This window comes from Macaca fascicularis, chromosome 17, assembly GCF_037993035.2.
Source record: "Macaca fascicularis isolate 582-1 chromosome 17, T2T-MFA8v1.1".
NCBI lineage: Eukaryota > Metazoa > Chordata > Mammalia > Primates > Cercopithecidae > Macaca > Macaca fascicularis.
Genome location: NC_088391.1, coordinates 20420054 through 20444333, shown reverse-complemented (window position 1 = coordinate 20444333; position 24280 = coordinate 20420054). Strand labels below are relative to the sequence as shown.

General features: G+C 39.3%; 1 protein-coding gene across 2 annotated transcripts; it reads right to left on the bottom strand.

Annotated features, from left to right (window-relative positions):
* Positions 1 to 341: 341 nt before the first annotated feature.
* On the bottom strand, positions 342 to 24278 carry WBP4 (WW domain binding protein 4). 2 transcript variants are annotated; one of them, XM_005585718.5, is made up of 10 exons: positions 24112 to 24278; positions 23087 to 23159; positions 20733 to 20795; positions 20524 to 20647; positions 16805 to 16978; positions 13700 to 13746; positions 12415 to 12490; positions 9055 to 9248; positions 3825 to 3988; positions 342 to 1622 (listed from the first exon to the last, which is right to left on the bottom strand). In XM_005585718.5, coding segments are annotated over exons 1-10 (1128 nt in total). In that variant the 5' UTR covers positions 24114 to 24278; the 3' UTR covers positions 342 to 1411. The 2 variants fall into 2 exon arrangements, 1 of the variants encoding a protein (XP_005585775.2); XR_012426864.1 differs by lacking the exon at positions 9055 to 9248.
* Positions 24279 to 24280: the final 2 nt, after the last annotated feature.

Sequence of the window (24280 nt, the reverse complement as noted above, 5' to 3'; positions counted from 1 at the left end):
AAGAGAAAGTTTACACGAGGTCTAATTTTAAAAAATGCCTTCAATTTTGTATTTTTTAAGAGCTAAATGTGGGTAAAGTATAGGAGCACTGCATTTACAGTCCATTATTTTTTCCAGCTGAGAAGAGTGAAGCCCCAAAATGCACTGCTCAGCTAGATGATGAATGGGCTATCAAGAACTATAAAATCTCTCTTCCTAATGAAGGGGAAAGTTTAGGCTTTCACATTCATAAGATACCCAAAAAGTAGACTGAAAAAATGCAAAGACAAATCTCCAAATACTATCTCACCAATGCTAAGTTGATTCTGACTGGAATTAGAATAATAACAATACTTAACTTATTCTTTGACAAAGTTTTTAATAAGCTATTTTTTTACATGTACACTAGTAATCTTAAAAAGACAAATATTAACTATCAAAAGTTAAATACTATACAATTTATGAGAAATATAATTTTGTGAATTTGAAAAGTAAAAAGGAGGTAACTACTAAATGGATTAAATAAGAAAATTCTTTTTAAGACATTTTAACCAGACAGAAAGTGATAAATTACTAATTTAAGTAAACACTAAAAACTTTTACTGAAGCCGGAGACCTTATACTATTTTAGATCAAGTCTTCATCTACACAGCTTTAAATAAACCTTAAAAAATCTTTTCTAGTACATATAAGGCTGCTAAAAAGAGTGCATGACTGGGGGAAAAAGGGAATATGCTAGAATGTGAACTACTGAAGAATAGAAATACATTTCATTCATCTTTATCCCTGGATTCCTAACACAATGCCTGGTTCAAAGTAAAATGCTTAAACGTTTGCTGCTTTGAAGTGAACTGGGGCAAATATACATTTCCACCTCTGGTCCAGTTTTCACTCCATTATTAAGCACCTCTGAAGTACCTGAGCTGCTCCTGGTTGTTGGCTTTTGACTTTAAATTGAGTAAGGTAAGCCAATATGCATTCATTTTTTACATCAGCCTCAGAACCAAATCATCACTGGGCTGTGAATCTTCTCATGTACTCTGATACTTATTTGGACAACAGTTAACATCAATGTGCAAAAGTAATGCATTTTCAATGCAGGATAAATATGTTCATATGAATACCAATGGAATAAAGGCCCTGTTTCTCCATGTTTTAAATAACAGATACATAGCATCTTAAATTATGACTTAATTAGCAATTTTTAGACACAGAACATAATACACTGTATTACAATGCAATGTGGTAGGCTTCCATTTTAGGAACCAAAATAAATTTCACATGAAAAAATATTTATTTTAATTCACATCAAACACATTTAGAATAAACCTAAATTTTTAGCATCAAAGTACTTACAAACACACACAGATAAACTTTGGATGTATAAGTCTCCATTCTGTCCTAAAAGCATATACAAAAAGCTCTCCTGCAACTATTGATCATCACCTCGTTGCCTTAAATTCCTAGATTTTCCATTTTCAGTTCTTCTCTTTTTGAAGACTGGGGCCACTCCTTCTGCCACAACTCCAAGACAAGTGACTGTTTTTTCTTTAAATACCACTTTGGGTTCTCCACCACCATCAGCTTCAGAAGTTGACACATACTCATTTTCAGTGCTTGGAAGTTCCAAATCTACCTCCTCACTGGAAATAAAGAGTTAAAATAAAACCAGTAATTGACAGGGTAAGACAAACATTTTCATATAACCAATGCCCCAAGATCAGCTTTCTAATGAAAATACATTAGAAGTTGCTCATTTTGGAGCAGGAATTACTTTAAAATACTGACTTTACAATATTATTTAAGATATTGAGCACTTATTCAGGTGGATAAATGCCGGGAGAAGGTCTATGTATTAATTTATTCCTGTTGCACAAAGGATGCATTATCTAAGAAAACGCTTGGTCTTATATATAAGCAGTACAAGTAAAGGGATAAGGCGGTTGGGCACAATGGCCCACGCTTGTAATCCCAGCACTTTGAGAGGCCGAGGCAGGAGGATCACTTGAACTCAGGAGTTTCGAGATGTGCCTGGGTAACACGGTGAAACCTCATTGCTACAAAAAATACAAAAATTATCTGGGCATGGTGTCACGTGCCTATAGTCCTAGCTAGTTGAGAGGCTGAGGTGAGAGGATCACTTCAGCCTGGGAGGCAGAGGTTGCAGTGAATTGAGATCTCATTTTCCTTGTGTAGAAGACTGAATGGAGCTGTATGCCTAGCACTCCTTTTCTAAGAACTAGCCCTTCAACCATCCACATGATCAGTTATAAATAATCAGTTGAGTGGTCCTGATATCAGTACCTGATTAAAAAGAGCCTATCACAGTACTGTACTCCCTAGGTAGTCAACTGGTCCGTGGAAGAGCAAGTTAGTCACATCACACCCATCAGTCTCATCTATGAGATTTTGGAACATGGACCAGATAGATCGTTATGTTTAACTCTAAGTAGCTGAGAGCATAAAACCTGTTGAAAAACACATATCATCCTATTTGGAGAATGGAGCTCTGCAGAAGGCAGTCTATTCCGAGGATTTTTTCTTTTTAAGACAGGGTCTTGCTCTGTCTCCCAGGCTGGAGTGCAGTAGTGCCATCATAGCTAACAGCAGCCTCCAACTCCTGGGCTCAAGTGAACCTCCTGCCTTAGCCTCCTAAGGTACTGGGATTATAGATGTGGGCCACTGCACCTGCCTGGCCATCAAGGACCTTCTTTGCTATCAGTTATCATAGGCTGTTTTAAGTTATAAAACTAAATAGCAACACTGAATTCTATAGAAATGTACTTTGCTGAGTAATACTTGAGTTGCTGCAATATTTGTTTATCTATTTACTTTTTACAAGTTTTTTTTTTTTTGAGACGGAGACTCGCTCTGTCGCCTGGGCTGGAGTGCAGTGGCCGGATCTCAGCTCACTGCAAGCTCTGCCTTCCACGTTTACGCTGCCTCAGCCTCTGGAGTAGCTGGGACTACAGGTGCCCGCCTAGTTTTTTTTTTGTTTGTTTTTTTAGTAGAGACGGGGTTTCACCATGTTAGCCAGGATGGTCTCGATCTCCTGACCTTGTGATTCGCCCGTCTCGGCCTCCCAAAGTGCTGGGATTACAGGCTTGAGCCACTGCGCCCGGCTTTTTTTTTTTTTTTTTTTTTTTTTGAGACAAGGTCCTACTCTGTTGCCCAGGCTAGAGTGTAGTGGTGTGAACATGGCTCACTGTAGTCTCAACCTCCTGGGCTCAAGTGATCCTCCTACCTCAGCCTCTCAAGTAGCTGGGAACACAATGTGTGCTGCTATTCCCTGCTAAGTTGTTTTTTTTTTTTGGTAAAGTTTTGCCATGTTGGCCAGGCTGGTCTCGAACTCCTGACCTCAGGTGATCTGTTTGCCTTGGCCTCCTGAAGTGCTGGGATTACAGGTGTGAGTTACCTCACCCGGCCAAGCTATACTTCTTTTTTCTTTTTTGAGACGGAGTCTTGCTCTGCTGCCAGGCTGGAGTCCACTGGCGCAATCTCAGCTCACTGCAACCTCCACCTCCTGGGTTCAAGCGATTCGCCTGCCTCCACCTCCTGAGTAGCTGGGATCACAGCTACATGCCACCACACCCAGCTAATTTTTCTATTTTTAGTAGAGACAGGGTTCCACCATGTTGGCCAGGATGGTCTCATCTCTTGACCTTGTGATCCGCCCACCTCAGCCTCCCAAAGTGCTGGGATTACAGGCGTGAGCCACCACACCTGGCCTCAAGCTATACTTTTAATAAGCACAGTATCCTTGAAATTACTTACTGCAATTTAGGGAAGTACTGGGATGTAAAATCACTTGTAATAACAGTGAGATTAAAGCTCCAGGTACTTACTGAGACTCAACCTCTTGTTTAATTTCTTGCCATTCTCCATATGGGTTTGATTTCTTAAAAGTTTTGGAGTTTTCTTCATTTGAAACTAATGAATTCTGTTTCTGAATACTTTTTTCCTTCTGTGTTTCTGGGTCACTTCCTCCATCATTATTTTTATTTTTTTCCTGAAATGTAAAAGCCAAGAAATAATACAGTTAAAGCAAAACTACCAGGACGAAAATAAAACTACTTTAACTAAGGCTTTTAAAGGTATTGTTATAGATTTATAAATAATTCACGGCCGGGCGTGGTGGCTCAAGCCTGTAATCCCAGCACTTTGGGAGGCCGAGACGGGCGGATCACGAGGTCAGGAGATCGAGACCATCCTGGCTAACACAGTGAAACCCCGTCTCTACTAAAAATACAAAAACTTAGCCAGGCGAGGTGGCGGGCGCCTGTAGTCCCAGCTACTCGGGAGGCTGAGGCAGGAGAATGGCGTAAACCCGGGAGGCGGAGCTTGCAGTGAGCTGAGATCCGGCCACTGCACTCCAGCCTGGGTGACAGAGCAAGACTCCGTCTCAACAAAAAAAAAAAAAAAAAAAATTCACTAACTCAATTTAAATTTGCACATAACACAATAAATATACATAGAACTTTACTGCTTGATTAGGTTTTCCATGTCTGAAATGTTGATATACTATGACAAAGGCTCCCTAAATCATCACCTTAATGTCTTAAATTCTACAATTAAGGACATATAAACAGGGTTCTCTTAACTTCTCCTCTCTTCTGCTTTCTTACTTTACTTGCATATCCAACAGTGACTCCCTTTATAATTGTGCCTCTGTTGAATTTTTCTGGGAGGTGGCAAGAGTATAGGGAGTTTGTTCTTGCCTATCTGTATTTTGTAATTTTTTCCCTTTTTGTATAATTTACCTTTTTAAAAATAATTAGGGGGTACAAATGCAGATTTCTTACATGTATATGTCATAGTGAAGTCTGGGCTTTTAGTGTATCTATCACCTGAATAGTGAACAATCCCAATAGATAGATTTTCAACTCAACTCCCTCTCACCCTCCCACGTTTTATGGTCTCCACTATCTATTAGTCCATTCTGTATATCCATGTGTGCCCATTGTTTAGCTCCCACTTGTAAGTGAGAACATGTAGTATTTGACTTTCAGTTATTTCACTTAGATTAATGGCCTCCAGTTCCATTCACATAGCTGCAAAAGCTATCATTTCATTTTTTATGGCTGAGTAGTATTCCATGGTGTGTGTGTGTGTGTGTGTGTGTGTATATATATATATATATATACACACACAACATTTTTTTATCCAATTCTCCACTGATGGACACTTACATAGATTTCAACATTTTGCTATTGTGAACAATGCTGCTACAAACATAAGTGCAGGTGTCTTTTTTTATTTAATGATTTCTTTTCCTCTGGGTAGATACTCAGAAGTGGGACTGCTGGATTGAGTAACAGTTCTGCTTCTAGTTCTCTGAGAAATGTTTTCTTTTCTTTTCTTTTTTTTTTTTTTTGAGATGGAGTCTCGCTCTGTCACCCAGGCTGGAGTGCAGTGGCCGGATCTCAGCTCACTGCAAGCTCCGCCTCCCGGGTTTACGCCATTCTCCTGCCTCAGCCTCCCGAGTAGCTGGGACTACAGGCGCCCGCCACCTCGCCTGGCTAAGTTTTTGTATTTTTAGTAGAGACGGGGTTTCACTGTGTTAGCCAGAATGGTCTCGATTTCCTGACCTCGTGATCCGCCCGTCTCGGCCTCCCAAAGTGCTGGGATTACAGGCTTGAGCCATGGCGCCCGGCCAGAGAAATGTTTTCTATAAAGGTTATACTGACATACATTCCCAGTAACAGTGTATAAGTGTTTCCTTTTCTCTGCATCCTTGCCAGTATCTGTTTTCTTAATTTTTTTTTTTTTTTGAGATGGAGTCTCGCTCTGTCACCCAGGCTGGAGTGCAACGGCATGATCTTGGCTTACTGCAAACTCCGCCTCCCAGGTTCAAGCAATTCTCCTGGCATGCGCCACCACACTCGGCTAATTTCTTTTGCATTTTTAGTAAAAGAAATTTCACCATGTTGATTAGGCTGGTCTTGAACTCCTGATCTCAAATGATCTGACAGCCTCAGCCTCCCAAAGTGTTGGGATTACAGGCATGAGCCACTGCATCCAGACATTTTCTGACTTTTTGATTACAGCCTTCTGACTGGTATAAGATGGTATCTCATTGTGATTTTCATTTGCATTTCTCTGACGATCAGTGATATTGAGCATTATTCACGTGTTTTGGCCATCTGTGTGTCTTTTGAAAAATGCCTGTTCATGTCCTTTTCCCCCTTTTCAATGGAGTTTTTTTCTTGTTGAGTCCCTTGCGGATTCTGGATATTAGTCCGTTGGATGCATAGTTTGCAAATAGTTTTTCCCAATATGTGGGCTATTTATTTACTCTGTTAATTGTTTCTTTTGCTGTGCATAAACTTTTTAATTTAATTAAGTCCCTCCCATTTGTCTATTTTTGTTTTTGTGTTTACTTTTGAAGACTTTTGTCATAAATTCTTTGCTTAGGGCAATGACCAGATTAGTTTTTCCTAAATTTCCTTCTAGAATTTTTTTTTTTTTTTTTTTTTTTTGAGACAGAGTTTCACTCTTGTTGCCCAGGATGGAGTGCAATGGCACGATCTTAGCTCACTGCAACCTCCACCTCCTGGGTTCAAGCGATTCTCCTGACTCAGCCTCTCGAGTAGCTGGGCTTTCAGGCATGTGCCAGGATGCCCAGCTAATTTTCTATTTTTAGTAGAGATGGGGTTTCTCCATGTTGGTCAGGCTGGTCTTGAACTGTCGACCTCAGGTTATCTGCTCACCTCAGCCTCTCGAAGTGCTGGGATTACAGGCGTGAGCCACCATGCCTGGCCTCCTTCTAGGGTTTTTATAGTTTCAGATCTTTAAACATTTAAGTCTTTAATCCATCTTAACTTTCGTACATGGTGAGAGGTAGGGGTCCTGTTTCATTCTTCTGCATATGACTGGCCAGTTTTCCCGGCATCATTTATTGAATGGGGTATCCCTTCCCCAGTGTATATTTTTGTTGACTTTGTTGAAGATCAGCTGGTTGTAGGTATATGGCTTTATTTCAGGTTCTCTATTCTGTTCCATCAATCTGTGTCTATCTTTATACCAGTACTGTGCCGTTTTGGTTACGAAAGTCTTGGAGTATAGTCTGATGTCTAGTAATGTGATGCCTCCACCTTTGTTCTTTTTGCTTAGGACTGCTATGGTTATTGAGACTCTTTTTTGGTTCCACATGAATTTTAGGATTGGCTTTTCTAATTCTGTGAAAAATGAAGTTGGTAACTTGATAGGGATTGTGTTGAATCTATAGATTGGTTTGGCCAGTATGTAATTTTAGTGATATTGATTCTTCCAACCCATAAGCATGAGATATTTTTTCATTTGTGTGTATCATCTTTGATTTCTTCAATCAGTGTTTTGTAGTTCACTTTGTAGTGATCTTTCACTTCCTTGGTTAAATGTATTCCTAGATTTTTAGATTTTTTTCCTTTTGGAGTTATCACAAATGGGATTGAGTTTTTTATTTGGTTCTCAGTTTTACCATTATTGTATAGATACAGGTATATACAAATGCTACTGATTTTTGTACAGTGATTTTGTATCCTGAAACATGACTGAAGTCACTTACCAAATCCAGGTGTGTTTTGGAGAGCTCTTTAGGGTTTTCTAGGTACTAAGATCATTTAATCAGCAAACAGAGACAGTCTGACTTCCTCTTTCCCAATTTGGATGCCTTTTCTTTCTTTCTCTTGCCTGACTGCTCAGGTTAGGACTTCCAATATTATGTCGAAAAGGAGTGGTTAAAGTGAGCATCCTTGCTTTGTTTCAGTTCTTAAGAAGAATACTTTCAATGCTTCCCCATTCAGTATAACATTGGCTGTGTGTTTATCATATACAGCTTTTTTTTTTTTTTTGAGACAGAGTCTCGGTCTGTCACCCAGGATGGAGTGTAGTGGCACGATCTCAGCTCACTGCAAACTCCGCCTCCCAGATTCAATCGATTCTCCTGCCTCAGCCTCCCAAAGTGCTGGGATTACAGGCATAAGCCACAGTGTCTGGCCTCATATATGGCTTTTATTATTTAATTATTATAAGGTATGTTCCTTCTGTGCCTAGTTTGCTGAAGGTTTTTATCATGAAAGGATGCTGAATTTTAATAAATGCTTTTTATCTATTGAGCTGATTATATGGTTGTTTTTAATTCTGTTTATATGGTAAATCACATTTATTGATTTGCATACTTTGAACCATCCTTTCATCCCTGGAATAAAGCATCCCTTTATCATGGTGTATTAATCTTTCTGATGTACTGTTAGATTCAGTTTGCCAATATTTTGCTGAAGATTTTTGCATCTATGTTCAGCAGGGTTCTGTATTTTTTGTTGTTGTTGTTGGAATACATTAATTTTGATGACAGAAATTAATTATTTCTATCCTAAGTTGGATATCACATTACCTAAATCTGGCTGGCTATAATCATTGTGAGATGGCAACTACAACGAAGGCTTTGCTGCTGCTCCTCTGTAAACTGGACATAACCCTTAATCTAAGTTCCATCAAGATTTGTGAAGTTGGTAGAGAAACTGTAGGCAATGACAAGATCCTAGGTGTAGCTTAGGTATGTAGGAACTTTTCAATTTTCCTACATTTCTCAGGCCAACAATTGCAACCATTGCTCAATGCTAATAACGTGTCTTCTCTGCTTTGACTCATGGGCTCCTGAGTGTTTCCAGTTTTATTTATCCACTTGCCAAAATATGTCTTAATTTCTATGTTCTATCAGAAGACTTAAGGTCTGTAGAGCTTTTCAAAAATTGATATCAGCTGGGTGTGGTGGCTCACGCCTGTAATCCCAGCACTTTGGGAGGCTGAGGCGAGCAGATCATGAGGTCAGGAGATTGAGACCATCCTGGTTATTAACACGGTGAAACCTTGTCTCTACTAACAATACAAAAAATTAGCTGGGTGTGGTGGCACGCGCTTGTAGTCCCAGCTACTCGGGAGGCTGAGGCAGGAGAATCACTTGAACCCGGGAGGTGGAGGTTGCAGTGAGCCGAGATACTCCAGCCTGGGCGACAGAGCAAGACTCCATCAAAAAAAAAAAAAAAAAAAAAAAAAAAAAAAATTTGATGTGAAGAGTAAAAATAAAAAACCTACCTTAAACTTTATTTTTGGTTTTTGCGTCTCTGTAGAGACCTCTCCTTCTTCTGCTTCCTGTTCCCCATCAGAATCACTATGCGAATCTGATGATTTGGATTCATCTAGGGTGCCAAGTGAATTTTCATTGACCTTACTACAAGTCAGATCACTAGTGTGTGGAATGAAATCATCAGGTTTCTCCCATCTGGATTCTGTTCAACACATTTTAAAGTCAGGTTATTTAGTTATTAATTCTATTCAGATGTAATTTCAACATAACCTTTATCACTTACACTATTAAATGACAATACTGTATGTTAATTTCATATTATCTCTTGATCAAGAAAATAATAAGAGTTCCCAAACCTCTTGCTCTTGTATCTTTCAGAAATTGACTTCAAACAGCCTGGATTTACTAGATGTATAAACTGTAACTCCAATGGAATGAGAGACCTAAGAACGGGGTGAGATTTCTAACGGTTCACAATTTATCTGACACCAATTTCAGGAAACATACTGATAATGAGCAAACAAGAGATTTCCTGAAACTTACTTATCACAGAGATTTCTTTTCCTGGCCCCAGTGTGGTGGCTTATGCCTGTAATCCCAACACTTTGAAAAGGCGAGGTAGGAGGATTGCTTGAACCCAGAAGTTTGAGACCAGCCTGGGCAACATAGCAAGACCCTGTCTCTAAAAAAATTAAAAAGTTAGCAGGCATCATGCCATGTTCCTGCAGTCCTCGCTACTCAGGAGGCTGAGGTGGGAAGACTGCTTGAGCCCAGGAAATAGAGGCTGCAGTGAATCATGATCATGTCACTGCACTCCAGCCTGGGCAACAGAGCAAGACCCTGTCTCAATTAAAAAAAAAAAAAATTCCTAAGATTTTCATCGAGTGAAATTACATTGTGAAGCACTGAGTATTAAGTTCTCATTTTTATATGGTGGTTTGGTGGTGGGGGGGCAGCAGTGGGAATCTCAATTGACTAACTCTACTGCCATCCAGTGGTTCATTGGGTTTTTAGCAAACAGTAATATTTCTAATTACCTCGTAATTAATTACCTATTTTCAACTGGGAGAGCTTAAGAGTGAAAGGGGCTGCCGTTAATAATTATTCTGGTCCAGGAATAAACTGTAATCATTCAAGGCAAATCAATATATATGGTACCTTAATTAATACAGAGTTCTTGGCAGGGTTAATGAAAAACATTACTTTTCCTTATCCACATTTCACACAAGTAACAATATGACTTTCAAGAAATTATTTTATTTTTACTTATTTACTTGGCGTGATCTCAGTTCAGTGCAACCTCCACCTCCAAGATTCAAGCGATTCTCCTGCTTCAGCCTCCTGAGTAGCTGGGATCACATGCAAGTGCCACCATGCCCAACTAATTTTTGTATTTTTAGTAGAGACGGGATTTCACCATGTTGCCCAGGCTGGTCGTGAGTTCCTGACCTCAACTGATCTGCCTGCCTTGACTTCCCAAAGGTCTGGGACTACAAGTGTGAGCTGCCGCGCCAGTTCAACAAGTAATTTATTAAGCACCTACTATGTGCCAAGCACTGTTATTGGAATTTTATGACATACGACATTCATGACCTTACAGAGCACATATGTTTATTCTATTTCACTGAAGAGTGACTATATAGGTTCAGTGACTTGCCCACAGTCACATCACTGGTAAGGAAAGAAGCTGTCCATTGAACTCAGATCTGTCTAACTCTAAAGCTACATTGTATCACTATACTATTTTATATGTATAAAAATCCCAACCTTCACTTGTACTGGAATATAAACATTGCTGTAACTGGGCAGGTTAAATATCTACTTGGAAGTTAAAAGGGCCTTTTCTTCCTAAAAGATTTAATGCTATGCAATGAGCTAATGATAACAGAATTTAAAAAACAAAAACAAACCTCTCCTAAAGTCACATTAATGTTATAGCAGTTTATGTTAAATTAGATGAAACATTAATTTTAAAGTTTTAGATAACAATTAGTATTTATGCATGCTTCATTAAGTATTTATGCAACTGACACATTTTTAAATTTTCACTTTTACTAATTTGTTAGACATTACTAAATAGATTGTTTTATTTTTTATTTTATTTTGAGATAGTCTTGCTCTGTCACCCAAGCTGGAGTGCAGTGGTGCAATCTTGGCTCACTGCAACCTCTGCCTCCTGGGTTCAAGCGATTCTCTGCCTCAGCCTCCCAAGTAGCTGGGATTACAGGTGCCCACCACCATGCCTGGGTAATTTTTTACTAGAGAAGGGGTTTCACCATGTTGGTCAGGCTGGTCTCGAACTCCTGACCTCAGGTGATCCGCCCGCCTTGGCCTTCCAAAGTGCTGGGCTTATAGGCGTGAGTCACTGCACCCGGCCTACTTTTTTTTTTGTTTTTGAGACAGAGTTTTGCTCTTGTTGCCCAGGCTGGAGTACAATGGTGCGATCTCGGCTCACTGCAACCTCCACTTCCCAGGTACAAGATTCTCCTGTCTCAGCCTCCCAAGTAGCTCAGATTACAGGTATGCGCCACCACACCCAGCTAATTTCTTTGTATTTAATAGAGACGGGGTTTCACCATGTTAGTCACGCTGGTTGCTTAACTCCTGACCTCAGGTAATCCACCTGTCTCAGCCTCCCAAAGTGCTGGGATTACAGGCATGTGCCACCGTGCCCAGCCACAGTTTTATTTTTTAAAAGGAAAAGGCAAGTTGGGCTAGATGATCTCTAAGCTACTTTCCAAGGTAATGACTGTAATTTTTTTTTTTTTTTTTTTGAGACGGAGTCTTGCTCTGTCCCCCGGCTGGAGTGCAGTGGCGCAATCTCGGCTCACTGCAAGCTCCGCCTCCCGGGTTCACGCCATTCTCCTGCCTCAGCCTCCCAAGCATCTGGGACTACAGGCGCCGCCACTGTGCCCGGCTAGTTTTTTGTATTTTTTTTTTTAGTAGAGACGCGGTTTCCCAGGTTCACCAGGATGGTCTCAATCTCCTGACCTCGTGATCCGCCTGTCTCGGCCTCCCAAAGTGCTGGGATTACAGGCTTGAGCCACCGCGCCCGGCTGTAATGACTGTATTTCTAAAATAATTATAAAAATAGTAATATCAGAGAAAGCTAAAATGATTCTATTTTTAAGTTTGTGAATGCAGTATCAACTGAGAATAACATTGGTGAACAGCACAATATAACATGAATAGAAATCTTTTTGCTTTTCTACTGTATTGTTTTTAATTTACAAAAAATAACTCATGTTTGCTATACAAATATGTTTATCATATACTAAAATTTCCAAGTTCAGATGATTAATCAGCAGGTCAATAAGCAGTTCCACGTACAATTTTAAATACTTAAGATAATCAAAGGTAATACTTACCTCCTGTTTCTGTATTATAATAATAGGTAAAACCATCTTCACTTAAACCTTCTACCCAAACGGTCTTCACTGCTGTCTAATAGGAGGAAAAAACCCAGCATAAACTGAGGATAACCATGATGAATTTCTATTGAATAACTCAGACAGAGTCAGCCACCCTTGCCTCTCCTCCTGACACCTGGTGATATCTCGATCTGCATCCCCACCCAAATCTCATATAGAATTGTAATCCTCCATGTTGGAGATGGGGCCTTGTGGGAGATGACTGCATTACAGGGGTGGTTTCTCATGGTTTCAACACCATCCACCTTTGGTGCTGCTGTCGAAATAGTGAGCAAGTTCCCCTGAGATCTGGTCATTGAAAAGTGTGTGGCACCTCCCGGCTAACCCCTTGCTCCCTTGGTCTGGCCACGTAAGATGTGACTGTTTTCCCTTAGCCTTCTGCTATGATTTTAAGTTTCCTGAAGCCTCTGCAGAAGCTTATGCCACCAAGCCTCCTGTATAGCCTGCGTTTAACTGTGAGTCAATTAAACCCCTTTTCTTAAACCTAGTTTCAGAAGTATTTCTTTATAGCAATGCAAGAACTGACTAATATACCTGGGTATTAGGGGTGGTAGTACTAATCATGGCCAGGAAGCTTGGTTTTTGCTAATAATGAACCAACTTTCAAGGAGTGAATGTCTCACCTTTGAAAGCCAGGAACAGTTCTTTCCAAATGGACAGCGACATGTGAATGGCAACTGACTGCAAACCAACTAATATTTGCCCTGAATGCTGTTTTTGGATAGATATCAGTACTCTTTTTTTTTTTGAGGCAGAGTCTTACTTTGTTATCCAGGCTGGCGTGCAGTGGTGCGATCTCGGCTCACTGTAACCTCTGCCATCCCGGGTCCAACCGATTCCCCTGCCTCAGCCTTCTGAGTAGCTGGGATGACAGGCACCCGCCACCTCGCCTGGCTAATTTTTTTGTAGTTTTTAGTAGAGATGGGGTTTCACCATCTTGGCCAGGCTGGTCTTTAACTCCTGACCTCGTGATCCACCCGCCTCAGCCTCCCGAAGTGCTGGGATTACAGGTGTGAGCCACTGCGCCCGGCCAGATACCACTATTTCATCTCCATTCAACCTTCTAACAAAAGCATTATGGGAAAAAAAAAAGGACACAGTTTTGGGGTGGAGGGAGTGGAGTATTTGTAAGTAAAGTTGCTTTAACAAACCTCTACAAAACCCCAAGAAACCAATCACTTTAAAGAATAAAACAAAAATACTATTAACATGCTTCAGTTACCTTTTTTAAGTTTCCTTGAAATCCTTCAGGTTTCTCCCACTGAGATGCTTAAAGCAAAATATATTGCATTTATAAAATGTTTTTGCTTTAAAAAAATACTTTCCAAAAAATCTGGACAAAACTTACAGTCATTATGTACAAAACACTACAGGTCTACAGTTTAACACATATTTGAAAAATAAAACAGAACATACACCCCAGTACAGAGAATCTATGTGAATGCTATGTAACCAAGAAGAAAGTACAGAACAAGGGATTAGAAGTTACTGGAACTTCCACAGGAATTTTAGAGCCAGGCAGGGCTTCTCATAAAGGTTTCATAGAATTCAGGTTTGGTAAGTTTCAAAGGCCTTTTGATATTTTGGGGCAAGGGAGATTAAGAGATAAACTGAGTAAGGACTCAGAAGAGGAACAACTAGTATGCAGAAATTAAAAACATGTATCATGGAGAGGAAGAGAATATAAAGTAGCATTTGAAAAAAAGAAGCAAGCAATAAACATTGAAGGGAGAAAAGAAAGAATAGTTTCTAAGGGAATTTGACAAAGACTTCTAATAGCTAGTACATCATCATTTATGGTATCTTCATTGCTAAACTACAATATGCATGTCACTTAAAGCTCAGTGCAAACTCTAACAGATTAATATTTCTACATAGTCCAAAGGTAATTATGATCCTAATGATAATAGTCATTACAGTAAGATTGTTAGCCCAAGGATTTCTTCATGATTAACTCTCTGATCTTATTTCCTACCTTCCTAGCATTCTTAACCTTCTTTTGCTGGCTTTTCTTCTATCCATTCCTTTAATATATGTAACACTCACCTTCTTTACTTCTTGCTCTATTCTCTCTGCTTGTGATCTCATATACTCCTAAAGGTTAACATATTATCTACATCCCCAGACTCAATTTTGCTCAACTCCACACTGTAACCATCAATCAGCTACCAAAAGTTGTCATATGAATATTCTGTAGGTACCTCAAATTCAGCATATCCAACATATCTAATTCATTATTGTTCCCATTAAACTTATTTTTGGTTCCTGTATCTCATATCTAAGTAAATGGCGCCATCATTCTCTCAGCCCTCCATAATATGGCCCCAGTTTACCTTCCAGTCTAACTCTACTAAGATGTCTTCAAACAACTGCATGTTTTACCTCGACCACTATTTCCCAGTACTTTCAAACCTTTTTTGCGGTTCATATTGTTCTGTCTGCATTCTGTACCTCTGAATAATCTACTGAAGTCTTCTTTAATCAAAACACAGAGTGTCTGCACTATGCCAGGCACTAAGTTAGGTGCTAGGGATAAAATGGTGAGTAAGGCATCATTCCTGACGTCCTTATCTTAATTTAGAGATCAGCTCTAAAGTAACTCCTATGATAATCTCTCAAAGCTACATAATCACAATGAATTCAACATTATTATGAGTTCCCATATAATCTTAATTACACTTCTATTACAGCACTTTAAAATTCCTCCTTGTATCAAGCTTCTGTCACTAAATTTTATGACTCTGGAGAGTAAGATGCTACATAAATGTAGAATAAGTGTATTAATTTATTCCAAAATATATATGGAGTAAAAACCCCAAATACATTTAGTTTTTAGGAAAAACAAAAAGATGCTTTTGATATTGTTACTGTAAAATGACACTGTGTATTTTTTCTTTTCTTTCTTTCTTTTTTTTTTTTTGAGATGGACTTTCGCTCTTGTTGCCCAGACAGGAGTGAAATGGTGTGATCTCGGCTCACTGCAACCTCCACCTCCTGGGTTCAATCAATTCTCCTCCCTCAGCCTCCCAAGTATCTGGGATTACAGGCATGCACCATCACGCTTGGCTAATTTTTTTTTTTTTTTTTTTTGAGACGGAGTCTCGCTCTGTCGCCCAGGCTGGAGTGCAGTGGCCAGATCTCAGCTCACTGCAAGCTCCGCCTCCCGGGTTCCCGCCATTCTCCTGCCTCAGCCTCCCGAGTAGCTGGGACTACAGGCGCCGCCACCTCGCCCGGCTAATTTTTTGTGTTTTTAGTAGAGACGGGGTTTCGCCGTGTTAGCCAGGATGGTCTCGATCTCCTGACCTTGTGATCCGCCCGTCTCGGCCTCCCAAAGTGCTGGGATTACAGGCTTGAGCCACCGCGCCCGGCCTTTTTTTTTTTTTTTTTGAGAGGGAGTCTCGCTCTGTGGATGGAGTACAGTGGCCCAATCTCCGCTCACTGCAAGCTCCGCCTCCTGGGTTCAGTGGCCCAATCTCAGCTCACTGCAAGCTCCGCCTCCCGGGTTCACACCATTCTCCTGCCTCAGTCTCCCATGTAGGTGGGACTACAGGCACCCGCCACCACGCCTGGCTAAGTTTTTGTATCTTTAGTAGAGATAGGGTTTCACCACGTTAGCTAGGATGGTCTCGATCTCCTGACCTCGTGATCTGCCCGTCTCAGCCTCCCAAAGTGCTGGGATTACAGGTGTGAGCCACTGCGCCTGGCCTAATTTTGTATTTTTAGTAGAGATGGGGTTTCACCATGTTGGTCAGGCTGGTCTTGAACTCCTGACCTCAAGTGATCCACCCGCCTTGGCCCCACAAAATGCTAGGATCACAGGCATGAGTCACCACACCTGGCCTTGGCACTGTGTATTTTTCTGTTGGGTATCAGTTTCCAATAAAATACACAATGCCATTTTTCAGTAATAATATCAAATCAATCAAGGCAGCTACCCAAAAAAGAAATCAGTTACTGGCTCCCAAAAGAAAATCTCTACTGTAGAATATTTTATTTCAAGTACCCCTACAATTTGTGAAGTGGATTTCAAATTCCTTATTTCTACGCAAAATTCTTTATTTCCATGTAGTTTATACTTACAGAAGTTACTATTGAGAAAATATAAAGCTATAGTTTATTTGTAAGAAAGTCATTATTAAAGGCTTTGACTAAGTATGACACTTAGTTACTATGAGAAAGGTACCTTTTTAAAGGGCACATAATTTTCTTACCTTTGGGGCAAAAATGAAAAATGTTCCAATATTAGATACAAATCCTAACATAAAATAAATTGTTCTATTCTACTAGTGACACTGTTCTTTACCAGTTTTATGCCTAAATGACTTACCTCCTGAGATAAGATCATAATAGTAGTGGTAACCCTCAGAGGTTATGCCTTCTACCCATCTGCCCTTTGAAGGATCTTTTTTTCTTTTCTTTTCTTTCTTTTCTTTCTGTTGATTTGATGTAGAGGTGGGTGGGATAGTGCTGGTTACTGGTGTTATGCTTGGCTCCAAAATTTCTAAAGAGATGAGAGAAGGGTAAAGCAGCCATAGTTAACTACTATTTTTTATTGTTGTTGGCATAAAACATTAACGTTATTTCAATCAAAAACCTAAGATTCTTTTGAGAACTTGACACATTATTATAAAGTTCATTCGGAAAAATAAACATGTAAGGGCAGGAAAATTGTAATAAAAAGAAAAACGAGAATTTAGTTCTACCAGCCATTAAAACTTATTCTAAAACTATGGGTTAAAAATACAGCCAGCAGTGTGGAACTGACATAGAAATAGGCAAGCACATAATTGAAACAGAATAGTCCAGACACAGGGCCAACTTCAGGTTGGCTGGTATTTCATATCAAGAGGATAAAAGACAGATCATTAAAAAAAAGAGGTTTTCAAATTACCTATTGGGTAGAATGTTCACTATTCGGGCGATGGGTATACTAAAAGTCCAGATTCCATCACTATGCAATATATGCATATGAGAAATCTGCACTTGTTCCCCCTAAATCTATAAAAATAAAATAATAAAAATGGAAATAAAGAAAGCATGTTTAAAAAGAAAGTTTTTAGATTAACTGGTTAATTATTTGGGAAAAAAGCAAAGCTGTTTCCCACTCCCTGCTCTCTTCCCCCTTTTTTATTAAATACTAGGTCAAAGATAGTTACAAAAAGAACACAAAGTAAAATAATGTTAAATTTGACTACATAAAAATTAAGATATTCTGTATGACAAAAATAAAAAAAAATAAAACAAATGAAAAAATATTTACAATATAGCAAGGGGTTAATATTCCTAACAAAGATCCTTTATGAATCAAACATTCTAATAGAAAAATGGACAACAATTACAAAGACAATTCAGATAACTTTTACTTTTTTTTTTCTTATGTTGTCCAGGCTGGAGTGCAGTGGTGCAATCAAAGCCCACAATAGTAGCCTTGAACTCCTCAGCTCAAGCAATCCTCCCACTTTAGCATCCCAAGTAGCTGGGACTACAGGTGCGTACCACCACGCCCAGTTAATTTTTTATTTTTATATCGTAGCAGAGGTGGGGTCTCACCATCTTGCTAGGTTGGTCTTGAACTCCTGGGCTCAAGCAATCCTCCCACTCTGGCCTCCTAAACTGCTGGGATTACAGGCATGAGCCACAGCACCCAGCCAATTAACATTTACTTTTGCTAATATTCAAAGAAATGTTTTTCTGTTGTTTTGCAGAAGATCGGTAAGTACTGAAAAGAATGACCAAATCCAGTATTAGTTTGATGGATCAGGTATTTACACTGGTTTGAAAAAATGGGTAGTTTTGGTGGGGGACGGTGGCTCACACTTGTAATCCCAGCACTTTGGGAAGCCCAGGCAGGTGGATTGCTTGAGGCCAGGAGTTCCAGATCAGCCTGGGCAACATGGCAAGACCCTGTCTCCACCAAAAAATAGCTGGGACTGGTGGCGAGCTGAGGTGGAAGGACCACTGAAGCAGGGGAGGTCAAGGCTACAGTGAGCCATGATTGTGCCACTGCACTCCAGCCAGGTGACAGAGCGAGACCTGTCTTCAAAAAAAAAGAGAGAAAAATAGTTTTTAATGTCTTTACTTTCCAAAGGATTGGCTAGTTACTCCTAAAACGGGTTAATAAACTTATTTTTGTTCTAGTGAAAATGTAAATCAGTCCATTTCTGGAGACAATGTGGTATTAACTATCAATATAAAATATATTTACACTTTGATACTGTAATGTAACTTCTAGAAACTGAATCTACAGAGACAAATAAGTGTAAAAAGATACATGCATCAAGATGCTTAATGCATCTTAGTGAAAAATGCTAAGCAACCTAAATGTTAACCAGGAAAAGATTAAATAAATTATAGTACAGAGACAAAATAACAGTGGCTACCATTTATTCAACATTTGTTATGTGTGCTCACATAGTAAGCAATTTATACCATAATGTCATTTAGTTTTAATAATCTAAAATTATAACTAGCAAGAGGAAATTGTTTGACTCCAAAGTCTGCTCCTAACTACCATATAAAAATGATATTATCTCCCTAATTATTTAAAAGAAAAGATACATTTGATATATCATTGAGAGAAAAAATAAAACCGGCAAATAGACCACAGCACAAAATATGTAATTTTAAAAAAGATCTAAAGAAGAGGTCTGCAGCCGGGCGCGGTGGCTCACGCTTGTAATCCCAGCACTTTGGGAGGCCGAGGCAGGTGGATCACCTGAGGTCAGGAGTTCAAGACCAGCCTGACCAACATGGAGAAACCCCGTCTCTACTAAAAATACAAAATTAGCCGGGGTGGTGGCACATGCCTGTAATCCCAGCTACTCGGGAGGCTGAGGCAGGAGAATTGCTTGAACCCGGGAGGCGGAGGTTGCGGTGAGCCGAGATCGCGCCATTGCACTCCAGCGTGGGCAAAAAGAGCGAAACTCTGTCTCAAAAAAAAAAAAAAAAAAAAGAAGAGGTCTGCAAAAGGTCTTAACAGTTAGTGAGTTTTCAAAATCTCTTTTCTTTGTACTGCATTTTTGTATGTTTAAAGGAATATATATCCTATTTGGAAAAACAAGGCAATGATAATATTTAATAAGAAAAATCCATTTAAATATAAAATGGTAAAATTTATTTGCTCAAAGGGCAGCATAATGGAATCTCTCAATGCATATAATTGATAATAGTTGGACTTTCACCTACTCCTAACTCTCCAGAAATGCCTAAATCCTTTTTCCTTTCAAAATGAACATACGGCTTTATCCTCAAGGAACCAAACAACTTTCCCACCTTTTAATTACCAATGTCCAGGATAACATTTTAAAAGTCTGGCTACAACTGTTCTTATTTAATGAACACAATGCCAATTAACTTAACTGGTACTCTGCTTAAAACCTTAATTGAAAGCTGTTTTTATTAGAGGAATACCATCACATGTTGATGACTGCAACCAGTACGTAAGATCAACTGAGATCTGCTATATGCTTGGCTTAAGGAAAATCGATTTGATATGGAAGAATTATTCACAAAACCTTCCCAGTTTAAAGCCTAAATTCAATGACAAGATAGACACAGTCTAGTTAAATAATGTCTTTCACCTGGAACTTCCTTCTAGTAGTAAAATCTGCAAATTGTCCACAAAAGGTTAATTCATTACATAATCACCCATATAAATATACAAGACTCATAATTTTCACCATATGGACACAGTGAATTATAATTATAATGCAGGGCCTCTTTTTAAATGCATAGTGTCTTTTAGCCAAATAACTAGAATACCTAAAAACCTCAAAGTGTCTCTGAAATGAACCACTTACCTAGGATGGAGCTAGGATTACCAAAGTAGTATGGCTGCTATGAATGAAGGTGTTAAAAGATAAAACATTAAAAGTACAACAAAAGGGCATGAACAAACTTCCATAGTCTAAACAGGGCCATGATGCATAATAAAAGCACTGAGAGTATACTGAGTTTATAACCTCTTTATGGAAACAATCAAAGCTTACTTAGCATGACCTCTGATGTTACTTTTAAAACATGCTGGCTGCTTTTTTTTTTTTTTACCTGATTCTAAGCCAAGCCTTTTCAAATCCTCTTGGTATGCTTTCAGGGCAGCTGCCTCCATTGCAGCAAACTCCTTTGATGCCTTTTCTTCTTCCTTTGCCTTATCCAGGCTCTTCTGTTTAATCTATGTAAGACATACATAACAGTGAAAGTGAGATAAAGGACTGACATTTGCATAGAAAAATTAGCAAAGAAACAATCTAAATTACCTCACTGATCCTTTTTGCCACATTTTCCTTATGATTCTTTCCTCTTTCATGAAATTCAACACTCTTGAAAATGAAAAAAGAGAAAATACAAAAGAAAACTACATAAACATCATAAAATTCATAGTAAACATAAACAATTTTCTCATAAACATGAGAAAATTAAAATTAAAATGAATGGCAGAAAAGATGAAAACATTAATTTAATGCAAACTGGCCCTTTTAATCAAATGACGCTAGGGAACGACATTGTTTTATTATTATGTCCTCTGACTAGGTTTCCTTTGGTTCTTAAAATAAACCATGACGACCTTATTAATGGAGAAAAATACAAGGTACCCTTGATGACTAATCTAGTGACTATGATTGTAATGAGGACTCAAACACGACATGAAGCCAAAAGATTTTTAAACAACTTTCAACATCAAAAGCCTTTAGAATTTTATTGCTCTATTTGTCGTAAGGAGGGACATAGAGAACAATTATTTTATTGCTTTATTCCTCAAAATTAGGAGAAAAGTACGTATTTTAAGATTCCTCCTAAATTATAAACAAATGCTTTTATACAATGTGGTAATGGTTCAAAATGTACAACTTCTATGGAAGATAATTTGGCAACATCAAGACTACTACAAATACATTTACCCTTTGACACAGCAATTTCATTTCTGGTAATTTATTCTATAGATATACCTGCACATGTACAAAATCATGATATATACAAGCTTAATGACTGCAGCACTGTTTGCAATAACAATACAGTATCCATCTCTAGGGGACTGATTGGCTAAACTATGGTACATTCTCATAGGCTACAGTAACAGAGAAAAAGAAGCTCTTCATGTATAGATACAAAGAGAGCTCCAGTTACATACTGTTCAATTTTTAAAAACTATAGTTCAGAACAATATATACAGTACATTATCTTTTATGTATGCTGGAAGAAGAACTTGTGTCTACATGCATGTAGAAACAATGGAAGGATAGGCAAGAAAATGAAAAAAAAATGATAACCTATGGGGAGTGATGGCAACTGGATGACTGGGGACAGGGGCGGGTGAGTGAGCACAATTATCTATTGAAACAATCAGAAATGCTCCCTAAATTACAAGTTTCTAGTTAAATGCAGTAAGAAATTCCTGGCAAGCTCTGCAAAATAAGTTCTGTCAATCAAATCTTATATGATGCATTAACTGAGCTATTCTAAAATACTACCGTGAATTCATCTTTAAAGTGTGACTTTGTAAAGCAGATAATCCTCCTGTTTTTCATACACTGGGTTTCCTAAGGTTGATTACACTACACAAAGAATACAATATTAAAGGACCATTCAAAATTAAATTAACTTTGTTACTAATTAAAGGTTAAATCAATGTGTATTACCAATTCAATGTGTATTACCAATCCTACACTGGAAGGGATTACTTACTCTAGATAATTCACAAAATTCATTTTACAGCCTAGGTACCTCCAAGAAAGAGAGACTTTAAGTGATTTGTGTGATTTTAAAAATTCACGGTATTTATTTATAATGATAGCCCAGGTAAAATAAAAGAGTCAAGAACTTTAGCAACTATCCAAAAAGACCAAAACATCAAAAAAAATCCAAATCCTAAACACCCTGCAGATAACAGTAAATAAACGTCTACAGAAGAAATCCACAGCATTAAAATATGAGACTACTATTCTTTGTGCATCCAACTTTGCCAAGTAAAAAGGGTATTAACATAAAATACATTTAACAGATACCTTAGTGTTTATGTGGTAGGTACACAGTATTTTGACAGGCAAGATGGGAGAAAAATCAGTGGTGTGCTTTTTGCTTTACATCTTCAACACTGGATCTCAACTATGAGACAGACTAACAACATACCTAACAGAGTTGCTACTTTGTTTCATGAGAAAGGGAATAATGGTGTTCTTTCAAATTTAAGCATCTAAAGATATACAACTCTGCATTAAATACACTTGATTATTTCTAGAGCAGAAAATATACAAAACTAAAATGTTGCTTTTATATTTTAAAGGCTTTCCACAATTCTTTGTGTATGACAGTACTATGAACACTATCGTTATAATGTAGGTGCTTCATAAACATGAATGAGATGACCTACTCATTGCCCATTTCCCTAAAGGCCACAGAGAAATAATTTCACTTAATACATAATCAAAGTTAGGTTGATGAAAAGGAAGAAGGCTCACAGCTTTCATAGGGGACTGAGAAAACAGAAATCTTTTGATGTTTTTAAAATGCAAGAGCAATGTGCATAAAAGTGCTTTGTAAACTGAGTTTACATAAAAAAGTACTTCATTCAACACAATTATTATTAGAATCTCTAATAGCGGAATTATCATACAGGCCTATTGTCTGCTATCCAGCACTTGCAGTAATCACAGAATTTCTTTGGCTGTGACTTCCAGTAGTCCGCCCTGAAAAAGGGAGAAAACAAGGCTAAGCTCATGTAAAACTTAAAAAGGTAAAATTTTGCATGCTTTGCATTTTTTAAATTTTGAAATACATGCCCCTGCTACTAAATCTTGTATTGTTATATACAGCCGTTTTTTATTGTTTATCTGGTTGGAGCAGTCAATTGAAATTCTGTTGCCAGCAGAGCAGGAAAAGTCTGTACCTAATTCACTACAAAACTCCCTTCAATAAGATGGCTTTCAAAAATTCCTCACTTGTTACCGTCATCGTTACGAAAAACTAAGGAACATCTTAGACAACATTTGTCCTTTCTGGCTTTGGGGGAGGTTGATGTAATGGAGACCTGAGGAAACTCATAAAGTTTGTCTTAAATCAAGTTATTCCCACCAAAAGAAAAACATACAAGACTACTCTGGGGGAAGACTGCAGTTCCTCCGAGACTATCAGTTAAAACAAACTGTTCTTGAGCCTCAAAGCAAGAGAGAATTGGAAAAGCCGAGGGACTTCGTAGACGGCCGACCAAAAAAAAAAAATCATTACGCTATCCAGGGCTGGCCGCTTCCAGTGGGCGGGGGAGGCCGCAGCCCAGCCCCAGTTTCACAATACCCTAGGGTTCAGGGACTTCGAAGCCCAAAGGGACGCGTGCGACCCTCGACAGCGTCGTGGAGAGAGCACTGCGTCGCTTCACCCGCGGCCGTCCAACCCGCCCCCTGAACCGGCCGCCGGCCTCCCCCTAGAGCCCGTGCCCCACACCCCAGGGCGCTCGGCGGGGTAACATTTCTACCCCGCCCTGAGAACCGGCCCTGCAGGTCTGGGGCCGGTCCCGAGCGAGTTAAGAACGCATCCGTCACGCCCCCGGCCGAAGGGCGGGAGGAGAGGAGGGGAAGACCCGGGCGAGAAGGGGCCGCCCAGAGAAACAACACCTCGTTGTTCAGGGCCTGAGACCCAACTCACATGACTGCGCCAGCCGCTCTGCAAGTCGTCCAGGGTTCCACTCAGACTCGCGCTCTCTCAGCGGGACGAGTCGGGCTCATCCAGCCGCCCGAGGCCCACCCGAACCTCGCTCCTACCCAGACACCTTCCTTAGTCCCTGGGACCAGCGTTCCGCCGTTCCCAACTACGG